This window comes from Thermobia domestica, chromosome 5, assembly GCF_964235325.1.
Source record: "Thermobia domestica chromosome 5, izTheDome1.hap1.1, whole genome shotgun sequence".
Lineage (NCBI taxonomy): Eukaryota > Metazoa > Arthropoda > Insecta > Zygentoma > Lepismatidae > Thermobia > Thermobia domestica.
In genome coordinates, this window is record NC_137458.1 from 174,897,033 (window position 1) to 174,922,175 (window position 25,143).

At 37.3% G+C, this 25,143-nt stretch overlaps 1 protein-coding gene across 1 annotated transcript in view; it reads right to left on the reverse strand.

Moving 5' to 3' along the window:
• LOC145686289 (uncharacterized) overlaps positions 1–25,143 on the reverse strand; it is a 310,924-nt gene that overhangs the window by 233,522 nt on the left and 52,259 nt on the right. The window contains exon 4 of the mRNA XM_081759425.1: positions 16,442–16,568. Within this exon, the coding sequence (XP_081615551.1) occupies positions 16,442–16,568 (127 nt within the window). The remainder of the gene's footprint in view (positions 1–16,441; positions 16,569–25,143) is intronic.

Below are 25,143 nucleotides of genomic sequence, written 5' to 3' on the forward strand. Positions count from 1 at the left end.
ACCGGTATATTCTTCATTGCACTTCTAAACTGTTAATAGGAAATTATGTATATAATTTATATATTTCAAGTGTTATGTAAAGATCTGTAATTAGATTGTAAATAAATGTATTATACAAAGACAATTCTATTTTTAGAGCCAACAAAATTTCTTCGAAAGAGCGGAATATTCTTAGATATAATAATTATTAATAAGAATTAATATTTATTATTATTATTATTATTATTATTATATTAATAAGAATTAACGCTCTAAACAAGCTTAGAAACTTCTAAATATAGGACCTACATTTTTCTTGCATAAAGCGGGATTTGAACCAGGCCCGTAGCCAGCCCCAAAATTTAGGGGGGGCCAGTAGAAGTTAGGTGGGCCCGACCCGATCATATTATACTTCATCACCATATTATAGTTCATTTGCAAGCCTACCGTAAAATTTTATGGGGGCCAGCCAAAGTTTAGGGGGATCCCGGCCCCCTTGCCCCCCGTGGATACGGGCCTGGTTTGAACCATCGCATTCAACTATTCCCAGCGGAATTGACCCTTTATGTTGCAATCGAAGAATAAAATGCTAGACCGCTCCGCCACGCGGGTGGTTATAAAATCTAGAAGGTGAGTAATATGCAAAATGTATTCGCATACGGTAACTGCTTATGCAAATTTTAAAAAAATCTTTCGTTAGGGACTGCACAGTTTGCATAAACTCTTTGAATTAAGTGGGTCAGTGGGTCGTGGGTCAACAGCATGTGACCCATCGTGACCCACCACACACCATGACCCACTGTGATCCAACACCCACCATGACCCACTGCAACCCACCACCCACCGTGACCCACTGTGATCCACCACCCACCATGACCCACTGTGACCCACCGACTCAGTATGATCTACCGACCCTCTCTGCTCACTGCATTGTAGACAGTATCTTCTAAAGACTGGTAAATGTGTCTTCGTTTTACTTTCAAGACCTTCATTTCCCTTCCTTTTCCAATTGTTTCTGTCTACTTACCTGAGGTGAGTATATCTAACCAAGTGAAAAAAGAAATTCAGGCACTTTTGGATATTGATATTTTTAATAGTAGTAATAGCAATAGGACTTATACTACTACTAGGCTTTCGAGACCTGTGAGTTTTTAGAGGAGCTAACTACTGGAAAAAATACATTTTTGAATCACTGTAATATATAAATTATTATATAAAAAATTGAATGTAACTATGTGTGCCTGATCATCACAGTCAAATTGCAAAGTCAAATGAAATTACTTTTGGTATATAGTTAGGTCTTAATCCAAACTGGGATGTTATATTGTTTTTATTATAATGCATAACATCGTAAGGAGGTAGTGAGGATCCGAATTTTTGCGGGGGAAAAAAAATGAGTATCTCGCAAGCCGTTAAACTTACGGAGCTGAAATTTAGTGTATTAACTCTTTATTAAAAATAAACAGAATGTGTCCTAGCAGTTTTTATAATTCTCCTTTATGTGGGGGGGAGCACTTTCTATATATGGAAAATTGGTAGTGAGTTGGTTTGTAAAAATTATCTAAAACAATCGATGTTATTTCAGAAAAAAAATCAGAAACAAAAAATACAGTGCTTGGCTTCATATATCCATTGCTTTCTACTATAACAATTGCTGAAGCTTAAGTTTATTATATGAAGCTCTCACAGCACAGGGCAATCAACCTATAAATTTGTGAGAAAAATAGGCATAACATTTGTACTGTAAGCTTAATTACACGGAAATTTCAAGTTTGGATTGTACGCATACTTGTATGGAAAATTTTACACTTTTTTCCCTTTACATTGGTGTACTTACCTTGATTTGGAACTTTCAAATTTAATCCTTTTTTCCACCGAAAAGTATTGATAATTCAACAAGGAAATAATTATACTATGATAATTTAATTGAAATTCATCGTAATTTGGTACATGGCAAACATTAGTGGGGTAATTGAAGGGGAAGAAGGAGGGAAATTCCCATTCACCTCTGAACACTTTCCAGGAATCTCGTTCCCTTTCGCTTTCTAGACGGGGGAGGATCTTGGTAATGGTATCAAACCTTCATGTGTGATTACAAAAATTAAATTTATAAACAAATAAATCGTCAGTTTACCAGGCTTTAAATCATAATTTATTCACAAGATTCCCTATCAAAGGCGTGGTAGATGAAGTTTCTGTTCTGATGAGTCGACATTGCCAACTGACATGGTCGATGTGTAAAAGATGTTGCATGGTGATAGAGAGATGATACTTCTTGCTGAGTATTTCAAAACTGAAAAAGAAAAATCGTTATCAGACTTAAGTCTAACAAGTAGATTGTCGATGAGGAGTTGCAGAAATCGGGTAGAAATATCACAGAAGGCTGTTTCAGCCTTATGGTAGTGAATTACAGACCCGTGCACTAGGGCGTAAAACCCCGTTTCCACCAGCGATCATGTTCGATGGGAGAGTCCCGTTGGTGAACGATTGCACGACATCGTAGTTTCCACTGAAGGAGACCTCTATTGAGCACTGCCTGATCCAATTTCGCACACTTCTTGCACACTTTCCAAAGGCCACCAAGTGTAGTCGGACGACGCTTATTGATGTTCCGTTTGAGGACGCCGAAAGCACAGAAGTCCATAGGGATGCATCTGCCGACTTGACGAGGATGTCTCGAAATGGGATAGCCTTTACACCTGTCTCCTGTTCCATACGTGTCATGTAGGCCACCGTTCGTTTGGAAGTATGGCTGCTGGCCTTGTCCTGGTGGATGAACACTATCAGTGGCATTGCTATACAAAGCCGGGGTGGCATGTTGGCGATATATGGGATCCAGTACATGCTCGATATAATACGCTGCATTCACCTTAACATTTGATGACACACGGTGCATCGGAAGCTTTCCTTTTGCACAGAAACCCGTCACTACCATAAATCCCTTTGGAAAACTCTCCTTGCAGAAGCAAACCCACTTTGCATGATCGGTTCCATCACTGCGGCGGTAGTAAATTGCATGCATCTGCTGGGATCCTGTCAAATAGACCCATACTTCATCTAAGGTGATCACATAACGCCATTTGTCACCTGCCAGGTAACCTTCATACAGCCTTTCGCATGCCACACGCCGTTCTCCGATGTGCGTTGGCTTCAGAACATGGACCCACCGCTTGTGTGCACTTCTGAGTCCCAAATTGTTGCGTATTATTCGGTGTACAGTTGCAGTTGACCGTCCAACAAGCCTCACTATGTCACGTTGGTTGAGTGGATTCTCCTGGGTCACAAACCGGCGGACCTTGGCAATGACGTCTTGACTACGTTGTGGAGCCGGTTGCTTGTTTTGCCCCTTTTGGCGACGCATGGCAATGGTTTGCTCTGGGTTTCCATTGCGATGGATGGCTGCATTAATTCCCTTATCAGACACTGTGAAACCTTTCTTCTTGCACTGTGTTCTTATTCGGCTATAGTTGTGGCCTATATCAGAAAGTGCTACGATGTAGCCCTCCCAAAAAGGGTCGATTTTCGGCGGCATTCTGATCACACGCGTCTCTGCGCAACTGTCTGGCTACTCCGTACTGGATGCGGCACTATGCTGACGTGAAACTAGCGCCTCTGGTGGGGACTACAAATTGCTACCATAAGGATGAAACAGCCTTCTGTATCAATTTCCACGACGGAGTGCGAACGGGGATTTCCCCTTATGAATTTACAGATGACTGATATTAGAAATAGACTAAGTGCTCAAACATTGTCTAACTTGTTGTTCATCAATGTTAATGGCCCACCGCTAGACAGGCTCAAAGTAGACGAGCTAGTTATTTCTTGGCTGAAGGATGGTCATCATTCCGCTGCGGATGATTTACCGCGAAAAAATTACCAACAGAAAATAAATCCGATTTCAGAATTGTTTTAAGGTGGAAAATTACGCGTTATGGAAAATGTATACTTGTATTACTAATGGCTTATTTATGTTATTCAACTTTGTACTTAATTTTTAGTAAGTCCCTTCTTTGCTTTAGGTAAATAAACTACTTTGAATAAATATTCATAATAATTGCAATTATGCATATTTGTAACTTAAATTTAACGTTGTGTTTTAGTGATTACACAAATTACAATTATGAGCATACTTTATGGAGATGCTCTTACATAGGGTACCCGAGCACCTTTATAAACTATGAAAAACTTATTTTTCAAGTTTTTTGTGAGAAAGATACTGTGAACTGAGAAACCATAACTTTTTCAATATTGTACAGGGGTATTTTCCTGCGAATAGAAGTTTATTTTGAAATGCGTTCAGAAATTAACACTTTCAAGAATACTCTCTCAGTACAACTATATTTTAGGCACACACTAATTTCCCCCCACCTCGAACTGCTTCAATTTCCTCACTGACAAACACTTTACCATTTTATATCGTAAAGGTCAGATCCACCGTTATTGTATGTAACAGAGTGATGCTTGAGCGATTGACTAGAAATTCAAACTCCGATTAGTGACAATTTCACAGTCTTGTTTTATTACAAGTGTAAACTCTTTAGTCAGTTCAGAAGAGGCCGTGGATCGTGTTCAGAGTTGATGACGATGGATTTTGGTGAGTCAGAGCAGGTCAGAGTGGGTCACCATGGGTGGTTGGGTAGTGTGGGTCACTGTGGATGGTGGGTCAGAGTGGGTAACCGCGGGTGGTGAGTCAGAGTGGGTGGTGGGTCAGTGGGTCTTGGGTCAAGTTTTCATTGACCACGCCAACTCTGGCGCGCTCTAATCACTAGACCAGCGGTAAGGGCTATTTTGTATTATTGTTTTACAAATTATTAATTTCTCGTAAGCCTTTACTGTAGCTTTTTGTTTGTATTAACTCCTAAGAATGATGAGAAAAATACTGAGACCAGAGCACTTCCATTTATTAATAGAAAAACTTAAGAGAGAACATTATTATATATGTATAATAGAACACAATTTTTTGTTTCATTTTTGTGTGCTTAATACGAGCTCTGCGAGGTACTTTGTTTCATATTAATTAAAATTGAAGTATTTATTTTTTAAACATTAGAACAAAATTATGTTACAGCAACTTTAGATTATATCAGTACAAAATAGAAGTACATGTTTTATTGAACGTTTGTACTCAATTTTCTACCTTCCAAAATAAGAGAGACATTACAGTTTATTTATATTCACAACTAACGTTGTGGACTATGATACTGTTGTTTGGAAGTGCACCTGATATTCTTGGATGCTTGTCACGGTTGCAATAACATGCCATGGTTTCAAATTCTTGAAATGGCTAAAGGCAGTTGAAGATGTTTGGTACATCTAGCAAAGAAACATATAATTTTACATATAAATGGGTAGAATTCGCAAAGTTCAATTTAATTTGGTAATTAGAAAGAATTTCACGGGTTTTGTGTCGATTTGAAAATTCTCTTCAGCGTATTTTTAAGGGGGCAAAATATAATTTAGAGGGGGCTGTGTCCCCTCTAGCACCTCCCTGGAAGCACTTTTTGGCCATTTTCTTTCTCTGGCAGATTTTTTTTTTTTACAAAAATAAAATAATATAAAAATAAACATATGTTTAAAAAATACACGTGTTTGAAACAAAATGTTTAAAATGTATATAAAATTTGTTTTAAACAAAATCAATTGTTTAAAACAAGCTTTAATCATTTGTTTTATATATTTTGTTTTAAACAAAACAACCCTGTGGCTCTCTGGTTGAGCATTCACCTCTGGTTCATGGGGTCTCTGGTTCGATCCCAGCTCGCGCCAAGTGAACTTTATGGTGGACAAATACCGTGTGTGTAAATTTCCTCGGGGTTCTTCTGTTTCCTCCCACTTATTTCATTCCACCATTTCATTCATTTCTCATCATCACCGTCTCCTTTAGCCTAGCCGGCATAGCTGTGGGACGAAGATTTCATTTTTGAAGCTCCTGCTAGAAAAATCCTGGATTATTTTCTTATACAACAATGGGTGGAAATCTAAAATACTCCTGTGGATATATGGATTTGGTACCACCGGAGATATAGGACTAATCATGCTATAGAAGGATGGAATAATAAAATAAATTCATTACTTGATAAATGCTTGACCCAATCCGAAGACTCAAGGTTATTTCCTGCCTCAAGTTGGAAGCAAAAAGCACGAATATAATGTTTATCAGATTACAATATAACCAAAAAGGAATCAAAAGGAAAAGGATATACATACAGACGGATGAGAGGATTGGGAGAATCGTTCAGAAATACGAAGTTGCTGGTGATTTTAGAAAATGCCTGAGAGTTTTGGCCAATGTTCAAAAGATGAATTAATGCTGGATTTATATCTGGTGAAATTGACGATGTATATGATCCTGATACCTCATATACGGTATATAAGAGCAGTACTAGATAAATAAGGGTTAAAGAAAGTTCACGAAAGAATAATTAACAATGATTTTAAATACTCCAAAACAGTTGCGAATAACTTGGTGTTCCGACTACTTTGTCAGTCTCAAGCCAAAAAAAAAAAAATCAATATTTTGTCATTAATGTTATGCCAATATAATGATAATTTTAATAAGTACTGCATCAATTACCCGCTTCTCTGGGTTAAAATTTTAAAAATAAATAGTATAATGTTCCCTGAAATAAAAATTAAATATTACTATTGTGGACTAAATTTGGATTTAACCGGCATCGGAAGTGTCACTGTTCATCTTAGCGGCCCCGAAAACTATGGATTCGACATTAATATCGGTCATTTTCTATCAGTTTTATTTTATCTTCCACTTCCTTAATTGTACGTCAAAGTGAAATTATAAAAACTATCCCAGGCTCGAACCTCATCTATGTTGAAAATTTGATTGAGATCGATCAGGTGATTCACAAGTTATTAAGTCACAAACATAGTCACTTTCATTTTTATTTATATAGGTAGATTTTGACACTTTCAGTTGATCGTAACTGTCGCTACATTCATGGAGATTATGGAGCCACGCTAAAGCAGTTTCAAAAATTATCAAAACCTTTAAATGCTTTAATGTAATTCCCGATTTTTTCTCTCGCTTTGTAATACAAGTCATAACCAGCAAGATCCTATACTGAGTGAAACAGTATAGCCCATCTACAACTTTATATCTACAAGACTGAAACATCTACACACACACACACACACACACACACACAATTTATGGCCAATGCAATATTAACATTGCATTCATATCTATTTTCAACAGTTTATCAAGTACAGATTATTTCTGGTTGATATTTCTGCATCTAACGACCTAATGGATTGTTATATTATTTTAACGTTATTTTTAAAATTTCTAGCGATCGAAAAAATTGAAATGATATTAAATCTTTCAGTTAACGTCCCACAATTAAATGGCTCTTACGCTGAGAGAGACTATGATTAACAATACAATCATAACATGCTTTCATTATGACATATACAACGTGGGGTCATATACGACCCGAATCTGGAGAGTAGTTGTGTTAGGTTAGGTTAGGTTAGGTTAGATAAGGTTAGACTAGGTTAGCTAAGGTAATGTTCGTGAGGTTAGGTTAGGTGATGTTAGGTTTGTTAAGTTACACCATCTTATACATCTTAGGTGTATCATTTTATACATTTTATGTTTGTGAATATAATTTGTTTCTTCGTTGATTATACAAGACTAGCAGCGTTCACCCCGCTTCGCTGCGGTCACCCCGGAACGCAATAAACGTTGTTACTTAGATAATTTTTACTTTTTCGCTTTCAAGTGATATGATAAAAACCATAGAAGATTGCAGTAAATGTTAACATTATATCGCCTGTCATTTATGATAACCCGCCCCGCTTCGCTGCGGTCACCCCGGAACGCAATAAACTTTGTTACTTAGATAATTTTTACTTTTTCGCTTTCAAGTGATATGATAAAAACCATAGTAGATTGCAGTAAATGTTAACATTATATCGCCTGTCATTTATGTTAACCCGCCGAGTGACACGGTCATGCGGGTTGCATATAAATACGTTTATTTTTATACCTATGATGAACTAACAAAGGATTTGTACGTTATGGACACTTGAATGGTCAATTATCTCAATACACTGGTAATTAAAAATTAAAGTGATATGATAAAAACCATCTAGGGTCCAAATCCTAATAACCCCCCAAAAATGAAAGAAATTGGTTCAGCCGTATTAGCGTGATGAGCTAACAAAGGATTTGTGCGTTCTCTTTTATATAATAGATAGTGTAGCATACGTAATAACGACGTTTTTCTTCAAGGTTCTAGTAGATTTTTGGTGGAACGGTTTAGTGTACCACTTACTGTCAGTCTTCCCATAAATCACTTTCCGTTATAACAAGTCTACAACATCATCATTATTAGCAACAGCTTCAAATTCATTTTCTTTTTCATTTTGTTTCTCATTATCCTCATTTTCACTTACCAGTTCATTAACATTGGACATATCCTGATCTGATTCATCTAAAATGCATGCAATGTCTTCCTGACTCGAATACCTTCTTGATTTCACAATTTCTAAAAAATTTGCTCATTAGAATATACTTTGCTAAATGGCTGTTCAAAAGAAAAAAAAATCTTCAATCACGTGGGGTCATATATGACCCCCAACACTCAAAAGATCACAGAAATTATCGCACTAACACAACAATGTAGAATGCACTTTCAATTTCATGCTCTGAACAGAAGCTAAACGAAATATTGTGTTTCACTCTCACAACGGCACAGGCGCAGAAAGCATCTTATATGAACTTGGGTCGCCGGTGACCCCACGTTGTGATTGTGGGGTTAAAGCAAGTGAATGATGGTGGAAGAATTAGTGGACTAAGAAATTAGAAGGAAACGAAAGTACTCCGAGAAAACCCTGTTGTCCGCTACAAACTTGGCCGGGGATCGAACCACAGACTCCACACAGAGATAAGCGCTTTAGCACTGAGTCACCGTGCCCCTTCCCAGCGATCGAGTCGTCATCGTTGAGTTAGTGTAATCCCTAGAACGGATTTTAAGGTGCAGCACCTTTTCTAAAAATGTAGTTGTTAAATAACCAAAGTTCAAAATATGTATTTCCGGGCATAAAACTAACTGAAATGAAGGCATTTTGTTGCACCGTTTTCGTGAATGTTGCACCTTTTTTGCAAAATTAATAAAATTTCCCCCTTTTTTAAACTTCTTTTAGCCTTCAGCACCTTTATTGTCACTTTTTTATTTCTTTTTAAATTTGGACAGAACAATATGTTTTAATTTCAATCAGGTTTGTACATAATATTCCGTAAATTTAGACAATCTTGACGGATTTGCTAGGGACAAATTTGTACAAAATTTGCGAAGCAATCTGGACGTATAAACCTTTGCAACGTCAACTGAACTTCATGTCCATGTGCTTATAAGGTATGCATCACTGGTTTCCATTGATGTTGAGCAATGTTAAAGGATTACTTGAACTCCAAACGACAGAAATTAACATTCGAAATCACAAAAATGTTCTGCATAATCAAGTATAACCAGTTTCTGAAAACCCAGTAGTATGGACCCTAACAGCACAAGATGTGCTAGGCATTTGCCATTTAGGTGTCCCAGCTACTTTTTAGGTACCCGACACTTGACACATATGATATTATTCATGTGCTAAGTATGTACTTCAGCTACCTACAGTTTTAGGTACTTGTTACACCTAATTGATATTTGCAACTATGTATCACAAATATAGCATTTATATACCTAGCTCAGTTTCGCACTCTAACAGTTATTTGATTTAATGTCGTCACTTGGGACATATATCTGTCATGTTCTAGGTACGTCATTTAGGTACATATTGTTTCAGATACCCTAACAACACAAGATGTGCTAGGCATTCGCCATTTAGGTGTTCTAAATTCATCTTGCACATTTGATGCATTTGTTGCTTCTTTTTCTAAACGATTTTGTACTAGAACCAATAAACGCATCAACTTTATTAGACGGCAACTGTCGCCGATCATTTGAAAGTGAATATGTAAGAACCACGAAATAATGAGTCTCACATGAAATGAGTCCATGAAATAAACATTACTGATATACGCATACGCAATTTAACATATTTTGGGGAGTAATTTTGTAGTTCATTGACGCTTACGGCATGGGGAACATACTTGGAACATATTAGGCACGCTACCAGGTACATGTCAGGCATGTGCCTAGGGGCGGACATAGACTGTCACTATCACCTCTCTCAGAGGTACACTCATGTCCAAAATCATTGTTGTATGTCTATAAATGTGTTATTGTAGGAATATAATTTGATAACGAATTCGCCAGCATTTCTTATAATGTTAATATGTGTAAAATCGGCAAAGACATGTATGTGGCAAATTTCATGTAAAAAGAACAGTAAATAAGAATAATAAAACGAAAATGAAACTTTCTTGTTCATTTAGCAATATTTTCTTTTACTCGTTCTAATTTTCTTATTTATAATTCTTTTCCTATGAAATTTGGCAAAAATATACATTTCCCGATTATAAACATAGCATCAGTATTAAAAGTACCCTGCACAATCATTATCAAATTATATTCTTACAAGGAGACAGTTATAGATATGCAACAACCATTTTGGACATGAGTGTACATAAGGCACATACTGGACATATTTCCATGTACCTGAGAGAACATGATAGGCATATGCCTGCTATGTAATTATGCTGTTAGGGGAAAGGCTTCTCAAGCTACAATATTGCTAAATTAGTTCTCTTTTTTAAAAATATCGAGTTGGTTTTAACCACAATTTTACAAGAATGTTGAATGTTGTACAAGTTTATGAGAATAAATAAAACAATTTTGCAATTTATGTCAAATGTTTAAAGCCAAGTTTTTAACAATATTTGCTGGTGTAATGAATAAAGAATGTTCACGTAACTGTATACTATAGCACTTAATAAAAATATCGTATTAGCACCTTCTTTCCACCTTTTTGAATGATTTTTCAGCACCTTTTATTCCCTTTTTCCTACCACATTTTTGCATCTTAAAATCCGGTCCCTACTAATGACCATCCCAAGGGGCCTCAGGAGATGCTTATAAATAATCAGCAAATAATATTGTATAACTTCGATCAGCGCTCTAAGTTTCAACAGGAATTTACTACTCCGTAGTGTTATCTTTTTCGTTAATCTATTCATAATCAATGAGGTGTCAAATCCAACCATAAAAAGGAAATCAAGTCACTTTGTCCAAAAGGGATTAATAGAATGATTACTTTTATTTCCTTTAAAACACAATACTTAGCGGTTCAACAAGTTTATCAATTATTATTATTATTATTATTATTATTATTGTGATAATAATATTAAAGAACCAGAAAGTTTTTAAGAATTTTATTTTGCATGGTTTTCCAGGTGACCATTTCGGCGAATTCATTTCGAAATAGTTATTACCTTCATAATTAAAACACGTGCCATATATGTACTTTTGACGTAAATGAAGTGTATTGTAAATCTCAGTCTTCAACATTGAATTTCATTTTTATCGACGAAATAAAGTTTTAACGGTTCTGACATAATGATTTCAAAAGCTTTTTATGGTCTAAACTAAAAGTTTTCAGAACCATGTTCAGTCTATTTTTAGGAAGTCATCTCCGCCACAAGGTTACCTTTTTGCCCTTCCGGTGACATGCCACAACGTAATTCATCCCCTTTAGTGTGCGTGGTTTGCCTATTTGGGTCAAACAGCTCCGCTCCGTTCTGTTGGCGCATTCGATATTGATTACGAGACACTGCAGCAGACTCGGCCGAGACCAAACTCTCATCGTGGGAAGCAGGAAAATTTCTTTTTTATATATATTACCCTTCACTTCCAACGGCGTTCATGTCTCTCTCCACAAAGACTAGACGAATTCACGTGGGTGGACAATGAATTTTCCATCATGGAACGTCTTTTACTATTATTGGCAGATTTACTCCAACTAGCCCTACTTCCAGAGCCGTAGCTCGAGTTTCCGGCGCCCAGGGCGAAGTAAAATTCGGCGCCCCTACACACCGTTTTTTTTTTTTTTTTTTTTTTTTTGCAACAACCCAAAGCGATCATTATGTGTAAGAGTTGTTTTCAAAAGTCTTATTTTGTGCTTTTTGTTAAACTTAAAAAAATTTCTTTGGTTGTATACAAATCCACTTGGAGAACAAAAACGTTTCATACTATCGATAAGAAATGAAATTTCAATTCATTAGAAAGTATGTGCTTTTAAAACGTTCGATAATAATTGTAAACTTTTATAATTTCAATAATTTCAATTGTTTTACGGTGAAAGAAATTGTAAAATGTAACGGAAATTCAGAAGGAGCCTTCGTTGCGAATTTCTTAATATTGATCGATGGAGATGAAGAATACGTTTAATGTTTGTACTTAATTCCAAAATACAGTTTGGCTACTATGTGTGTTTGAAATTATACTAATTTCTAAATTAATGAAAATTCTAATGTTACTTATTATTAATTAACATATTAAAAATACACTAACTCGCATACATACACACACACACATATATATATATACTGGGTGTCAAAAAATTCCACCGACAAACTTCGGGAGGTAAATCCTCACATACGAAGAAACAAAAAAGCTCAGTAAACATGGGTCCGGAAACGCGTTGTGTCGGAGATATAACGCGCCGAAACCGTGGGAAATGAATCTTCAAATGCGTATATTTCAGAAACTATTCAACGTAGACGGTGCGGTTTGAAAACTCACCAGCGAAGTGATACCTGCTCTGGTTAAACATGCATGTTTCATAATCTTGCAATGCCTGCGGAAGGGATTCACCACAGGAGCATAAGGATTCCCGGATAATCTGCCGAGTGAAGATGGCTCGAAAGGGGTATGAATGGACGACTTCCTCACCTGTTAACAGTACTTCCTTGTATCAAGACGATAACTCAAATGGATACAAAATGGTGGACACTTGTATACCTGCTGTGTGTGGTTGCATAACCGCCACATACGGATGCTGCCCAATAATGAAGTTCGGAATATGAAGTACTGTGAATATGCAGTCAAAGGTTCGTAGTGAGGCACGTGCGGTGTTGCTACAGCAAAACACATAAAGCAGAGAGCTGTTGAAACTAGATGCAAAACCGCTATCAAAATGTATATAAGTTACCGTGGACAAATGTATGTTAACATATACAGCATTGTGGAGTATAGTATTAACATACGTTTACAAAGGCGTTTACAAAGGATATTGGGTTGGATACCTATTGGAATCCTTTTTATTATTATGTATGTACTGATTAGATCCGCGAATAAAGAAATCTTTAGCCGCGAATATAGGAATTGGGTCGCATTTTTTTAATCCGCGAATAGTGAAAACGCGAATGAAGGAAGCGCGAATAAGGAGCTTTTACTGTATTTAATTTCGATTGTTGTGTGATAAAAAATATTTTGTGAAATGTAACGGAAATTCAGAAGGAGCCTTCTTTGTGAATTTCTCAATATTATTCGATGGAGATGATGAATATATTTAATGTTTCTCTTTAAAATCCAAATGTAGTTTGGCTACTACATATCTGAAATTATAGTAATTACTTAATTTGTTAATGAATGAAAGTTCTGAATTTAAGACTACTTATTATTAACATTTTGAAAATATACTAACACATACACACATATGTTAATATAAACCGGTAATATATATATATAATGTGTGTATATGATTGTATGTATGTAGAGAGAGAAAAATATCACAACTTGATACGTATGCACAAAAAAATTCTGGCGATACAAGTAATTGATGGTGAAATCATCCTAATAAATTCCTCCAAATTGGAAGCATTTGATAGGTCAAGTTCTGACCCCTTAAACCACTATTCTACAGCTGCTGCAAGTTCGAAAATGTTATTACCCTTGTTTACCTTTATTTTTAATATTCTCGCGCAAACAGCAGCTTGCAGCCTTCTATATCACATCGTCATTAACAAATCACATATAATAACACTCTTAAGTAAAAGCTGACAGACTTATTGAAGCGTTTGGGTTGCAAAAGAAGCGAGGAAGATTTTTTTTTTTTTTTTTTAACAAATCTTTCCTTTGCAATCCCACAACAATATTGATTTAATAGGGTGCCAATACTTTTTTTTTTTTTTTTTTTTTGAGCGACGCATCGTTTATTCATTTCCAACACTTTTCCTTTCTCGTTCGGGACCCTCTTGCTATCAGCCTCGGCCTCGCTCGCACATCCCCCTAGCAATGATTCTGCTGTTAATATAGGACGGTGGAGAAATGTTGAATTTGTATAAAGTATAAATTACTTCTGATGCTTCATATATGTATTTGTATAAGCACCAGGGGTGCCTATGGCAGGTTTATGGCAGAAGTGCGGCATTGTTATTTTAGGGGGGAATATGAAGTAATCGAACTTGTGCAGATGATTGTACAGTTGCAAGAGAAGAATGGAAGATTGGGCATTACGTCAGATCAGTCAGTGTCAGGGGAGAAATTACTGCCTTAAAGTTTTAAATCTGTATTTTAAGACTTTTCAGTATACTTGATCCAAGTGACACTCCAAGACTCCTTTTATTGTCGGGGAGAGGCTTGGGCCCCCTAGAAAGTACTTTCCTGGTGGGACCCTGGGTAGCAGTACGGCCCTGGGAGAAGCAGAGTACTGAGACAACAACTTGGCTGTGTGAGAGAGGAAGAAAGATAAGTGCAACATGAACTATGTGAGGTGGCAAGAGCGAAGAGATCTTCGAGACCCGGATTCAAGACAAAACATCGTGTTAACCGAGGAAAAACAGAATGGACGGGAATTCAAGCTTACTTTTGCTGAACGAAGGACATTGAAGATAGTTGGCTAACAATACAGAGTAATGTGTCAATAGAAGTTTATCAAGTTACTGCATCTATGGATTACTTTGTGAACGAGTGGATGGAAATTGTGAATGTGCCGATCGATGTCTGAAACAGCGAAAGTGAACAGAATCGAACAAATAATGCCATTGAGGGGTGGAACAACAAGTTCAAGAGCAGAGTTAACTTCCATTCGAATTTCTTTGTGCTTTTAAAAGCACCGAAACAGGAAGCTGAGTACAGTGCTTTGCATTGAAGGCAAAAAAGGGAAAAAAGGTATATGTACAACTTGACAACAGAGTTGAAAAAATACTTCATAGATACAAAACAAGCTTGCACAAAGATATTGTTCAATGTCTGAGAAGTCTAGCCTATATTTAAAAATTGCAGTGAAAACGAGGAAGCAATGTTAACACGCAGTAATAAGGATGACAAACGAAATAATTTCTCTGTAAAGAATAACAAACGATGACAAAGAACAGTTTCCTACATAATATTATCAAGGAATAATAATAATATTATTATTATTATTAGTAATAATAATAATAATAATAATAATAATAATAATAATAATAATAATAATAATAATAAAGAAATGACAAGGGAAAGAGTTTTCTGCTTGAGCTTCTCAGTACGCCAAGAAAAGGAACAACAGGTTTGGTTCACTTTTCTGACAGTCCCAAGCCTGTTTCAGGTGTGAAGGGAAGCTTACTTTACACGATACAAAAACAAGTTGAATTGTAGGGCGCAAACATACCGGTGCAAATATATAGTGAGCGCATTTTTTTTTTCTTTTTGGGGTAGGGCGCTAATTTTCCGGGCGCAAAGTTCTCGCATCCTCGCATGGGATCGATAGGGACTCTCACATCAAAGTCCGCGCTATACCATTGAGTAACCCTGCTCCCATATTTCTTTTATGTCATTATGAATCGACTCAGTATAGGAGAAGGCGCCTCAAGTAAGAAAAAGAAAAATAACTTTTGACCTAACTTCTAATTGTCTTAATTACATAATTAACATTACTAGCTATCGTAGTTAACATTAATACATATTCTGCAACAGGTCTACTTCTGTTTAAAATGTAAAGAACTAGTTTTTATTCAAATTTCTCGTGACCCATTAGTGAAGCACATGGAAACAATGGATTCTGCAATGTATCTTATTTTACAATGTTTAAAAATATGTACATGTAAAACGTTTCAAATTCCTTACATAATTAACCCTAGGAATACCAAGGTATTTTGTCTTCCATTAAAAACCAATGGCTGTGGGCCTCAGAGTCCCCCCCCCCTTGGTGTTCCTACGGTTAAGTACCAAACAGAGTACTTTTGAAAAGATGAGGTACACTAAATATCCATAATGAAAAGCGAGTTGCATTTGGAATACAATCGAACAAAAAATTCCTTTCATACACATTACATAAAAATGGCATGATCATGTCCTTCAAATGTTCATATGACAAGAAGAAAAAGTGCACATGTTTAATATTTCAAATGCATGTTCATTGTCTTCACATTCAAGGCCAGCACTTTATCAATTCAAACAACCATTAGTATTAATAGGTGTCATTTGTTAACACCGTAATTATAACAACGCAAGAAGAGAACTAATGCATCGCTAACGTTTTATCTTATCAAACGAATATCAACAAACAAACTTACCTGCAATTGACATTCTTCGGCCAGCTCTTGAAACATGCGTTCACTTTCATTGTGATGGGTTTTATCTAAGAAAAAGATTCCAGTGGCGTATCGTCCAAAGGGCGGCAAAGACACATTTTGTTTCTCACTGAAAACGAAAAAAAAAAAAAAAACTTTAGGGGTATTCATCATGCTTCGTACGGCCTTATATTGTTATTTTAATGTTCATAATTAAACTAAAATTTATTATTTAAGGAATATATTGTAGACACTGTTGATCGTGCATGCTTAGTTACGACAAAATCTGAAATGAGGACAAATAAATAAATAATAAGGACTAAAAATTAAAAAAAAAACTTGTTTATAAAGTATGCTGGATTTTCTACAGCGAAGAAATGCAAATGTTCATCAGATATACAAACATACAGGAAGAACGAGTGCGAATTTCTAATTTTCATTCTGCTCCTTAATCAACGCGATGGACATCTACTGTCGATGGCAAATTGAATGATAAGAATGCAGTGGCGTACGCAATAACTTACCATGAACAAGATATTACGGGAAAAACCAATATTGACTATATTATAAATTCCACCCCGTTGAGGAGTGACAGCGTGTCGAATTCATGCGATCATGAAAATCAGAGCTACGCTATTGAAAAATGCAGGTTTGAAAACGCTACAATGCGTGTGTGCAAGGGATTCCCCAAAGGAACGGAAGGATTCCCGAACATGATGTGACGAAAAGAAGTGTCCCACGTTGGTTAAACGAAAGGGAGTGCATAGAGAACACGATATTTGTTAGCGGCACAACCATATCTGAAGACGTTGCAAGATGGCGGACGTTTGGAGGCTAGACTATATGGGGTTGCATAAGTACACCAAGTGAAGAACCGAATTAGACATCATACTGGTCATCATAACGGCATAGTTCTAGCGAAACTGAGGAAACCCCTGACAATTGTCAGAATGGCCGAACGGGAAGTGCGTAATGCAAATATTGTGTAGCATGTACATCCCGTGATGAGCTGTACAGGCCGAATGACTGGAGAGGCCTTTCAGTCTACAACGTGTTGGGAAAGGATGGTGTCAGGCAGCGGCCTAGGCCTTGGATAGGTATTATTACCACATACACCTTGTGGCAAAGTGGACACATTCAGGGAAAATCTGCCACGGAAACAACGAAAAATAAAACGTAGGAATGACCGTAAGGCTAGAGGCAAGGTGGTGGGATGGCAATAGTAAGAAAAACAAAAATAATAATAAGAAGAATGACTAACGTAAATGTGCTGCTCGCAACAGCCTACACAAATACACGAAAACACAACAGTACAGTGTGTAAAAAAGGAAGCCGACAATGCATAGCACACAAGAAATAACACAAGGAAAATATTCAACAAAAACTCCGTGAACGATAGATACCATTACGGAAAACCGCAGTAGGGTGAAAAAGAAATAAACCACTTCATACCAACAATTATCGGTAGTCTGTCATTAGAGTACTCGTCCAGTACACGAATAGTATGTAAACTTGTGTTGTTACAGTACCGTATTGCACCCCGCAGCTGTGTCCGTACTTGTGGAAACTTCACAAGAAATGTTCAAAGTGTCCTCCGTGGGCGTCAATGCAGCCGACAATTCGTTTCATCATGGATTGCCGTACCCGCTCCGATCGTCCATCTTGCACCCGAAGAGCGTCAATTGATAACGGATACGTTGTTCAAGTGTCGGGCGATCAGGAACTGGCTCAGCATACACGACACTTTTCAGGTATCGCCACAAGTAAAAGTCGAAGATATTGAGGAGGACTTCCCCGTACAATCCATCTGCCGGGAAAAATTGTGTTCAGATATTGGCGAAATGTACGACGGAAGTGAGCTGGGGCTCCGTCATACATTATCCACATGTTCCGTCGTACTTCGAGTGACAACTTCAATAGGCAAAATGTTCTGAAGAAAATCCAGATAAGTCTGTCCATCGAGACGATGTTGAAGAAATACTGGTCCAAGTAGGTGGTCCCCCAATAATCCCACCAAAACATGGCTGAACCGTTCCTGATGGGACGATTCAACCATTTCATGGGAGTTCTCTGTATCCCATAGGTAACGGCTGTGTAGATTAATGATCCCAATCTTAACAAAAGTTGCCTCATTTGTGAAGAGAATCGACAAAAGGATTTCAACAACGTTGGAGGCCGAGTGCAAAAACCACCGACAAAACATTTCTCTGGGAGGGAAATCCCCACGCGATAATGCCTGCACACATTGCAGGTGATAGTAGTAGTAATGGTTATCATGCAGAATATACAGCACAGTCCTTTGGTTGATATTACTCTGTAGGGCCACGTCCCTAGAGCTTACACTGGGGTTATTTGCAATAACTTGTAGCACACGTTCGTTGAGTCTGGTGTACGAACATAATGCGGACGTCCTCCACGTTCATCTGTTCCATCAAAAGAGCCTGTTTCACACAAGCGCCGAAAAATGGCGCTAAATGTCTTATGCGTCAGTTTCTGTGGGTGAGGATACTTGTCCTGGTAAATTCGTGTTGTTGCCCGACCATTGCCTTCTACTTGTCCATAAGCGAATATCATTTCTGCCTGTTCTCGATATGAGTAACGGACAATTTTAACTCTCATCACACAACACACGTACAATCTAGTACAGTACTATCGTGTAACAACACTGGATGTGCAGTGACTGAAGTGCTAGGTTGTGTGGCGACTCTCAGCTACTCCGTGCATGCAGCGCTTCGCTATGGCAGACAGGAGAACTCGAACAACCTCTGTTTTTAGTTGGAGTTTATCGTCAATCTATTGGATACTATGTTGTATGGCCAGGATGGGAGGGACAAGAATGTGAAGACAGAAGCAGCCACAGCCGTATTCGCCTGGTGCGAATAAGAACAAAACGTGAAACCAACTATCACGATAGGCGGCCACCAGAGTTTGCACCCAGTGCCTTCTTAATGTTAAGGCAGAGTTGTACTACGGAGCTACGAACGCTCAGAGATATGCATTCCTCAGTTCTTGTTCAGTTCGCAGCTAGGCTCCCTTGTGTGCTTTCGTTGAAGATTTTTCTGTATCATTTCCCGTGTGCTATGCATTGCCGGCTTCCTTTTTTTTTTTTTTTTTTTTTTTTTACATACTATACTGCTGTGTTTTCGTGTATTTGGGTAGGTTGTTGCGACCCTCCTCCTTCCCTTCCGCCTTACGGTCATTCCTACGTATTATTTTTCATTGTTTCCGTCGCAGGTGTGCCACAAGGTGAATGTGGTAATAGTACCTATCCAAGGCCTAGGCCGCTGCCTGACACCATCCTTTCCCAACACGTTGTAGGCTGAAGGACCTCTCCAGTCACTCGGCCTGCATTGTTCATCACGGGATGTACATGCTACACAATACTTCCATTGCGCACTTCCGGTTCGGCCATTCTGACAATTGTCAGGGGTTTCCTCAGTTTCACTAGAACTATGCGGTTATGATGACCAGTATGACGTCTAATTCGGTTCTTCACTTGGTGTACTTATGCAACCCCATATAGTCTAGTCTCCAAACGTCCGCCATCTTGCAACTTTTCAGATATGGTTGTACCGCTAACAAATATCGTGTTCTCTATGCACTCCCTTTCGTTTAACCAACGTGGGACATTTCTTTCCTTCGCATCATGTCCGGGAATCCTTCCATTCCTTTGGGAAATCCCTTGCGCACGCATTGTAGCGTTTTCAAACCTGCATTTTTCAATAGCGTAGGTATGCACTCTAAGTGACGTTTTAAACAGCACTCTATGGTGTATTGTTTTTGAACTATTGACCTCTGAAGTTCATGTTCCAACGCTTTCGACACGTTGTCACACTTCAACGGGACAATTTCCCCCATCTTCACTTCGACGTTTTTGCTTCTTTTTTAGATGAATTATCACCCCTCCACGTTTTCCCTTAGTTAGAATTCACCCTGTATAAAACTGTAGGACACTGACCGACCTTCGGTTTGAGGGATCCAAAGTTCGATCCTTGCATATGTCACGTACTCACTGTTGCCAGATCAATCAGTTGGAAAAGCAGGAGATTCGAAGATAAAAAAACAGGAGAAAGCAGTAGACACATACAGTGGTGGCGTTTGAATGTAAATCCGGGGGAAGGCAATAAAATTTGCCATTAGTAAGGGGGCAGTAGTCAAAACAAGCAATCCAGAATTCATTTCCGATTAACTACGTTGAGCAAATAAAAGGGAAAGTCCGGATTTATATTAATATTATTTGATACACACGTATGTGAAGTAAAACGTAGTGAAAGAGCAAAGTGGAGTGGGAAAATGCCTTTTAATGCACGTAGCGATAACATAGCTATATGGTACAGTCACACGTGATCGTGGCGTAAGACGATTTCTTGCTGACGATCGTGGAGAGCGGATCTAAGCCTCTCTTCCAACCCAAGTCACACTCTAAACAACACTTACTTGTAAATTTTACAGAAAGTCAGAATATAGACGAATCTTATAGAAGATGACGTATAGTTGTATTCTTTGCATTCATATTATATATAGTAAAACTCTATACGCTCTACAGAACTTTGTGTATTATAACAGAGAAATTTCATCTTTTTATGTGGGGAAACATTGAAAATTCAATATTAATAATCTTCAACTTCTCGAAGTAAGGAAAAAGCAGGAGATTGTTCACTTTTCGTTTTCTTTCGCAGTAGATCAGTAGAACGTAGAAAAAGCAGATCTCCTGCAAAATCAGTAGATCTGGCAACACTGCACGTACTTATGCCAAGTAATGTAATGCATATTTACATTCATTTTATTGCCTCGTAAACCTCCGAATCAAACGAAATATATTATCTATCTATTAAAATCCTACAATAGCAATTAAAAGTGCCCGAGTTCCAACCTAAGACTTTAGCTTTGAAATATTTCATTTACGGTTATGTGTGATTTCACGTTTAACAGAGACAAACAGTTTAAGTATTTGTACTTTAAATAGTCTAAATTAGTTAATTATATCTTTTTCATAAAGTTTATGATATGAAATTAGTGTTCAAAACCTTTGTATTTAATAAGCCTTCTCCAATATGAATGCAAATGAACTATGCTGCCATCTTTGGAGTTCTTTTAAACTATATGTTTCTGGAAATTTATACGTTTGTGGCCAATCCTTTCGACAATGAGATCTCGGAAACTACAGGCTCTGGAAAGCTGACGTTTTCACTGATCGATTACAAATTTTGCGTCGATTGTCCAGTTCTAATTGAATATTTAAAAAACATGGCCATTATATCTTTATTACATTTTTACGGGTACATTGGAAGTGTTGAAATTTTTTAAAAAAAAGCTAAAGCATCATATCCTATGTGTTATACATTCCAACACCATATAATTGTATATAGGGGTTCCATATCTCAGGCGTTTTTCATGGCCAAATTATAATGAAAAACGAAGGATAACCATTTCTCCAGTCTAAACTGAATCTTTATTGTTTGGAGTGTTTTGCCGAATGAACACCATATATCACTGACATTATAATTGATAATATGTGTATTGTATTAGCTTATTTTAAAATATATAAAACGATAATAATGCCTGTTGTTCTGTATGGTTGCGAAACATGGTCGCTTACTCGAAAGGAAGAACATACATTGAAAGTGAGAACAAGATACTGAGACGAATATTCGGACCCAAGAGAAACGGGAATAGGGAATGGCGGAAACTTCATAACGAGGAACTACATAATTTATACGGTTTACCCAACATTGTTAGGGTCATCAAATCTAGGAGACTCAGGTGGGCAGGTCATGTAGCCAGGATGGAAGAAAGAAGGAACGCTTTCAAAATCTTAACTGGAAGACCAGCCGGAAACCGACCATTAGGAAGACCTAAGCGCAGATGGGAGGACAATATTAAAATGGATCTCGCAGAAATGGGAATACAAAGTAGAAACTGGATTCAATTGGCTACGGATAGACGTCAGTAGAGTGTGTAAACGCAGCATTGAACCTCCGGATTCCATAGGCCATAGAGTTAGTTAGTTTATGTATTTGCTTATTAGACACTGCATGCAAGAAGAAAGAAAACACTGATCATACATGAATTAAAAACTCTAACCGGAAGTAGGATCAAATCTTGCAAACAGTTCGAGATATTGAAAAAGTAATCGAAAAAAAATATCCCCTTTACGGTATATCTTGCCGATTTTTATGAAGACGTCTTTCACTTGTGTCTGCAAAGGGACATGTACAGATGTCAGGAATAACAAGGAGATTCATGCTCATATGTGAATGATGCGCTCTGTATAGAGCGAGAGCGCAGGTTCAGCCAGTTTATACTATATTTGTATCAAAATAGTTTTAATAGAACACATACTATGATGTTATTGTTATGATATTTTTGTATCGTTGTAACATACAAGATGACGCTAATGAAACGACTTTCTTTGTTACATGCAACACTCGCCCGCCGAAAGCTTGCTTTCTCATGCCGGAAGTTTGGCAACAACGCGTTGCGGATATTTGACGCAATCCGCCAGTTCAGCTGACACGAACTATAGTTAACTTTTTATCATCACATTTTTTTTGTATCCATTTCAAATTACCCTATTAAAGAGGATGTTATGGTATGCAACCGAACGATTTTAACAATCAATTAAAAAATTCAAATTAATTAAAGAAATACGCTGAGGCCTCTCTTTCTGAACAGCTTGAATTATTTGTGATAATTAAAATTCAGTTCAATAATTCCATTCGTAAAACATATAAGCCTACTGGATACAAGATAATACAATAGCAAATTCGTAGTTATTTGTCCTGTAATATTTGTGCCTTAAATCGGAATTTAAAGAATAACATCAAAGTGTAAAACCCCTGTATACCCCAAAGCTGGGGCGAGGGTTATTTTGTGGCTTCGCTTCTACTAGCCATGTGACGTCCCTCCTGTAGAACTCTGAATCCGCTACTGCTCAGGTGTTTATATTATTCTGATAATCATTTGTATTCACGTACTTCTCAGAAATTAACACATGGCAACAAGTGGTTCATGATTCATATATTTGAATTATCGGAAAGAAAGGATGATTTAGACAAGTATCGATTTATCTCTGGAACAAATCATGATTCATTTACTTTGCGGCTTGTCGCGTCATTATAATAAAATCATTCATGAATGCAGGACCGAACTTAAGAGTTACGGGGCCCAATTGGAAACAATTTTAGTCTGCCAACCTGCATCAAGGTCTGTATAGTGTAAGTATATTATAAAGTTTATATCTTTGTGATGGAATGGAAATCAATCGACATGTGATTTAAAACGTGCCTGAGAGTTAACAAATCAAACAGATGTAAGCTAAATCACTACACATTAATGAAGCCCTAATGACTAGAGGTTTGCGCGGATGCGGATATATATTTCTTTTCTGTGCGGATAATGTTGCGGATATTCTTTCGTACATCTTTTCCCTACCTAAAAAGAAAAAACACTATGAAATTTGTGATGGTGGTGGAAAGAGTACTAAGAAACGCTTGTTTTGAATTAAAAATTTTAAAACCGGTTGAAAAATAAATAAAATCAAAGTAAGTGTGTTTGAAGCTTGTGACTCAGTGACAGCAAAAGGACAAGAAATGACACGAGAGAGTTGTCCTTTTATTGTTCATTTTGCTACCTCATTATCTGCGGATGCGAGTGCGGATAGAGATGCTGCAGATGCGATATTTTTTATCCACGCAGACCTCTACTAATGACTGATCATCAACACCTAGGCCAAACTGCATAACCTATAGGGGAGGGGTGGGCAATGACGATCACCTAAGAAAAATGAATTATTACGTAGTTTCATTTGCAAAATATATTGAAATAAATTTGTAAATACGTACTCCAATCCTTCTACAATAAGAGTGTAAAATAAAAAGAGGATCATTCTTTCAGTTCGGGAACACGATGGAAAAAACTCAAATTGCTACTTTGGTCGGCATTCCCATCACATGTTGGTAATGGCGATCACAGTACAAGCTTAATAAACACACATAGTTTCATAGGCAGTTCAAGGTTTTTTTTTTTTTTTTTTTGCTACACTGCGGCTTCGAAAGACTGAGAAACGTCAACTGAATGTTTTATTGACGTTTATTCAAAGACACGTCACAGCTATATCCATATGGTGAGTCCGCAACAGTACAGTCAGCAGGCACCCACGATCCACAAAGGTTACACCGATATCAAAGTTTCAGTGTTTGACTTAAGTAGGCGTATTACCTATCTTAGGTCTAGCCTCTTTTATAATTTTCAGCTGGAGAAGTATTCCAAATGTTTGTTAGGAATGGCGATCACCATGATTGTAAACCGATCACGTTGATCGGCATTCCCAACATTGCGCCATTTTGAAAATTGAGATGGTTATACTGTAAAACGTTGTTTATTTGAAATGTAACTATGTGTCGTGCATTAGACGTAAATATAACTTTTTATGAATCTTAGTAACTTCAACATCTTATAACTTAAAATTGTACATATCGTGAGTTGAAATATGCAGATCCTTATAAGAAAATCAACCAAAATAAGTTTCAGCACGCTGTAGACTTCAGTCTTCTCTGACAACTTCCTCGACAATACACAAGAAACCTTGCTACAAGAGGCAGATGGCAGCACTAGTTTGACTTCTCCTCGGATCACGCAAGAGGGCAAAGTGGGCTGATCGCCATTCCCTTCCTCTCCCCTACATTTTATATTTAAACACTACA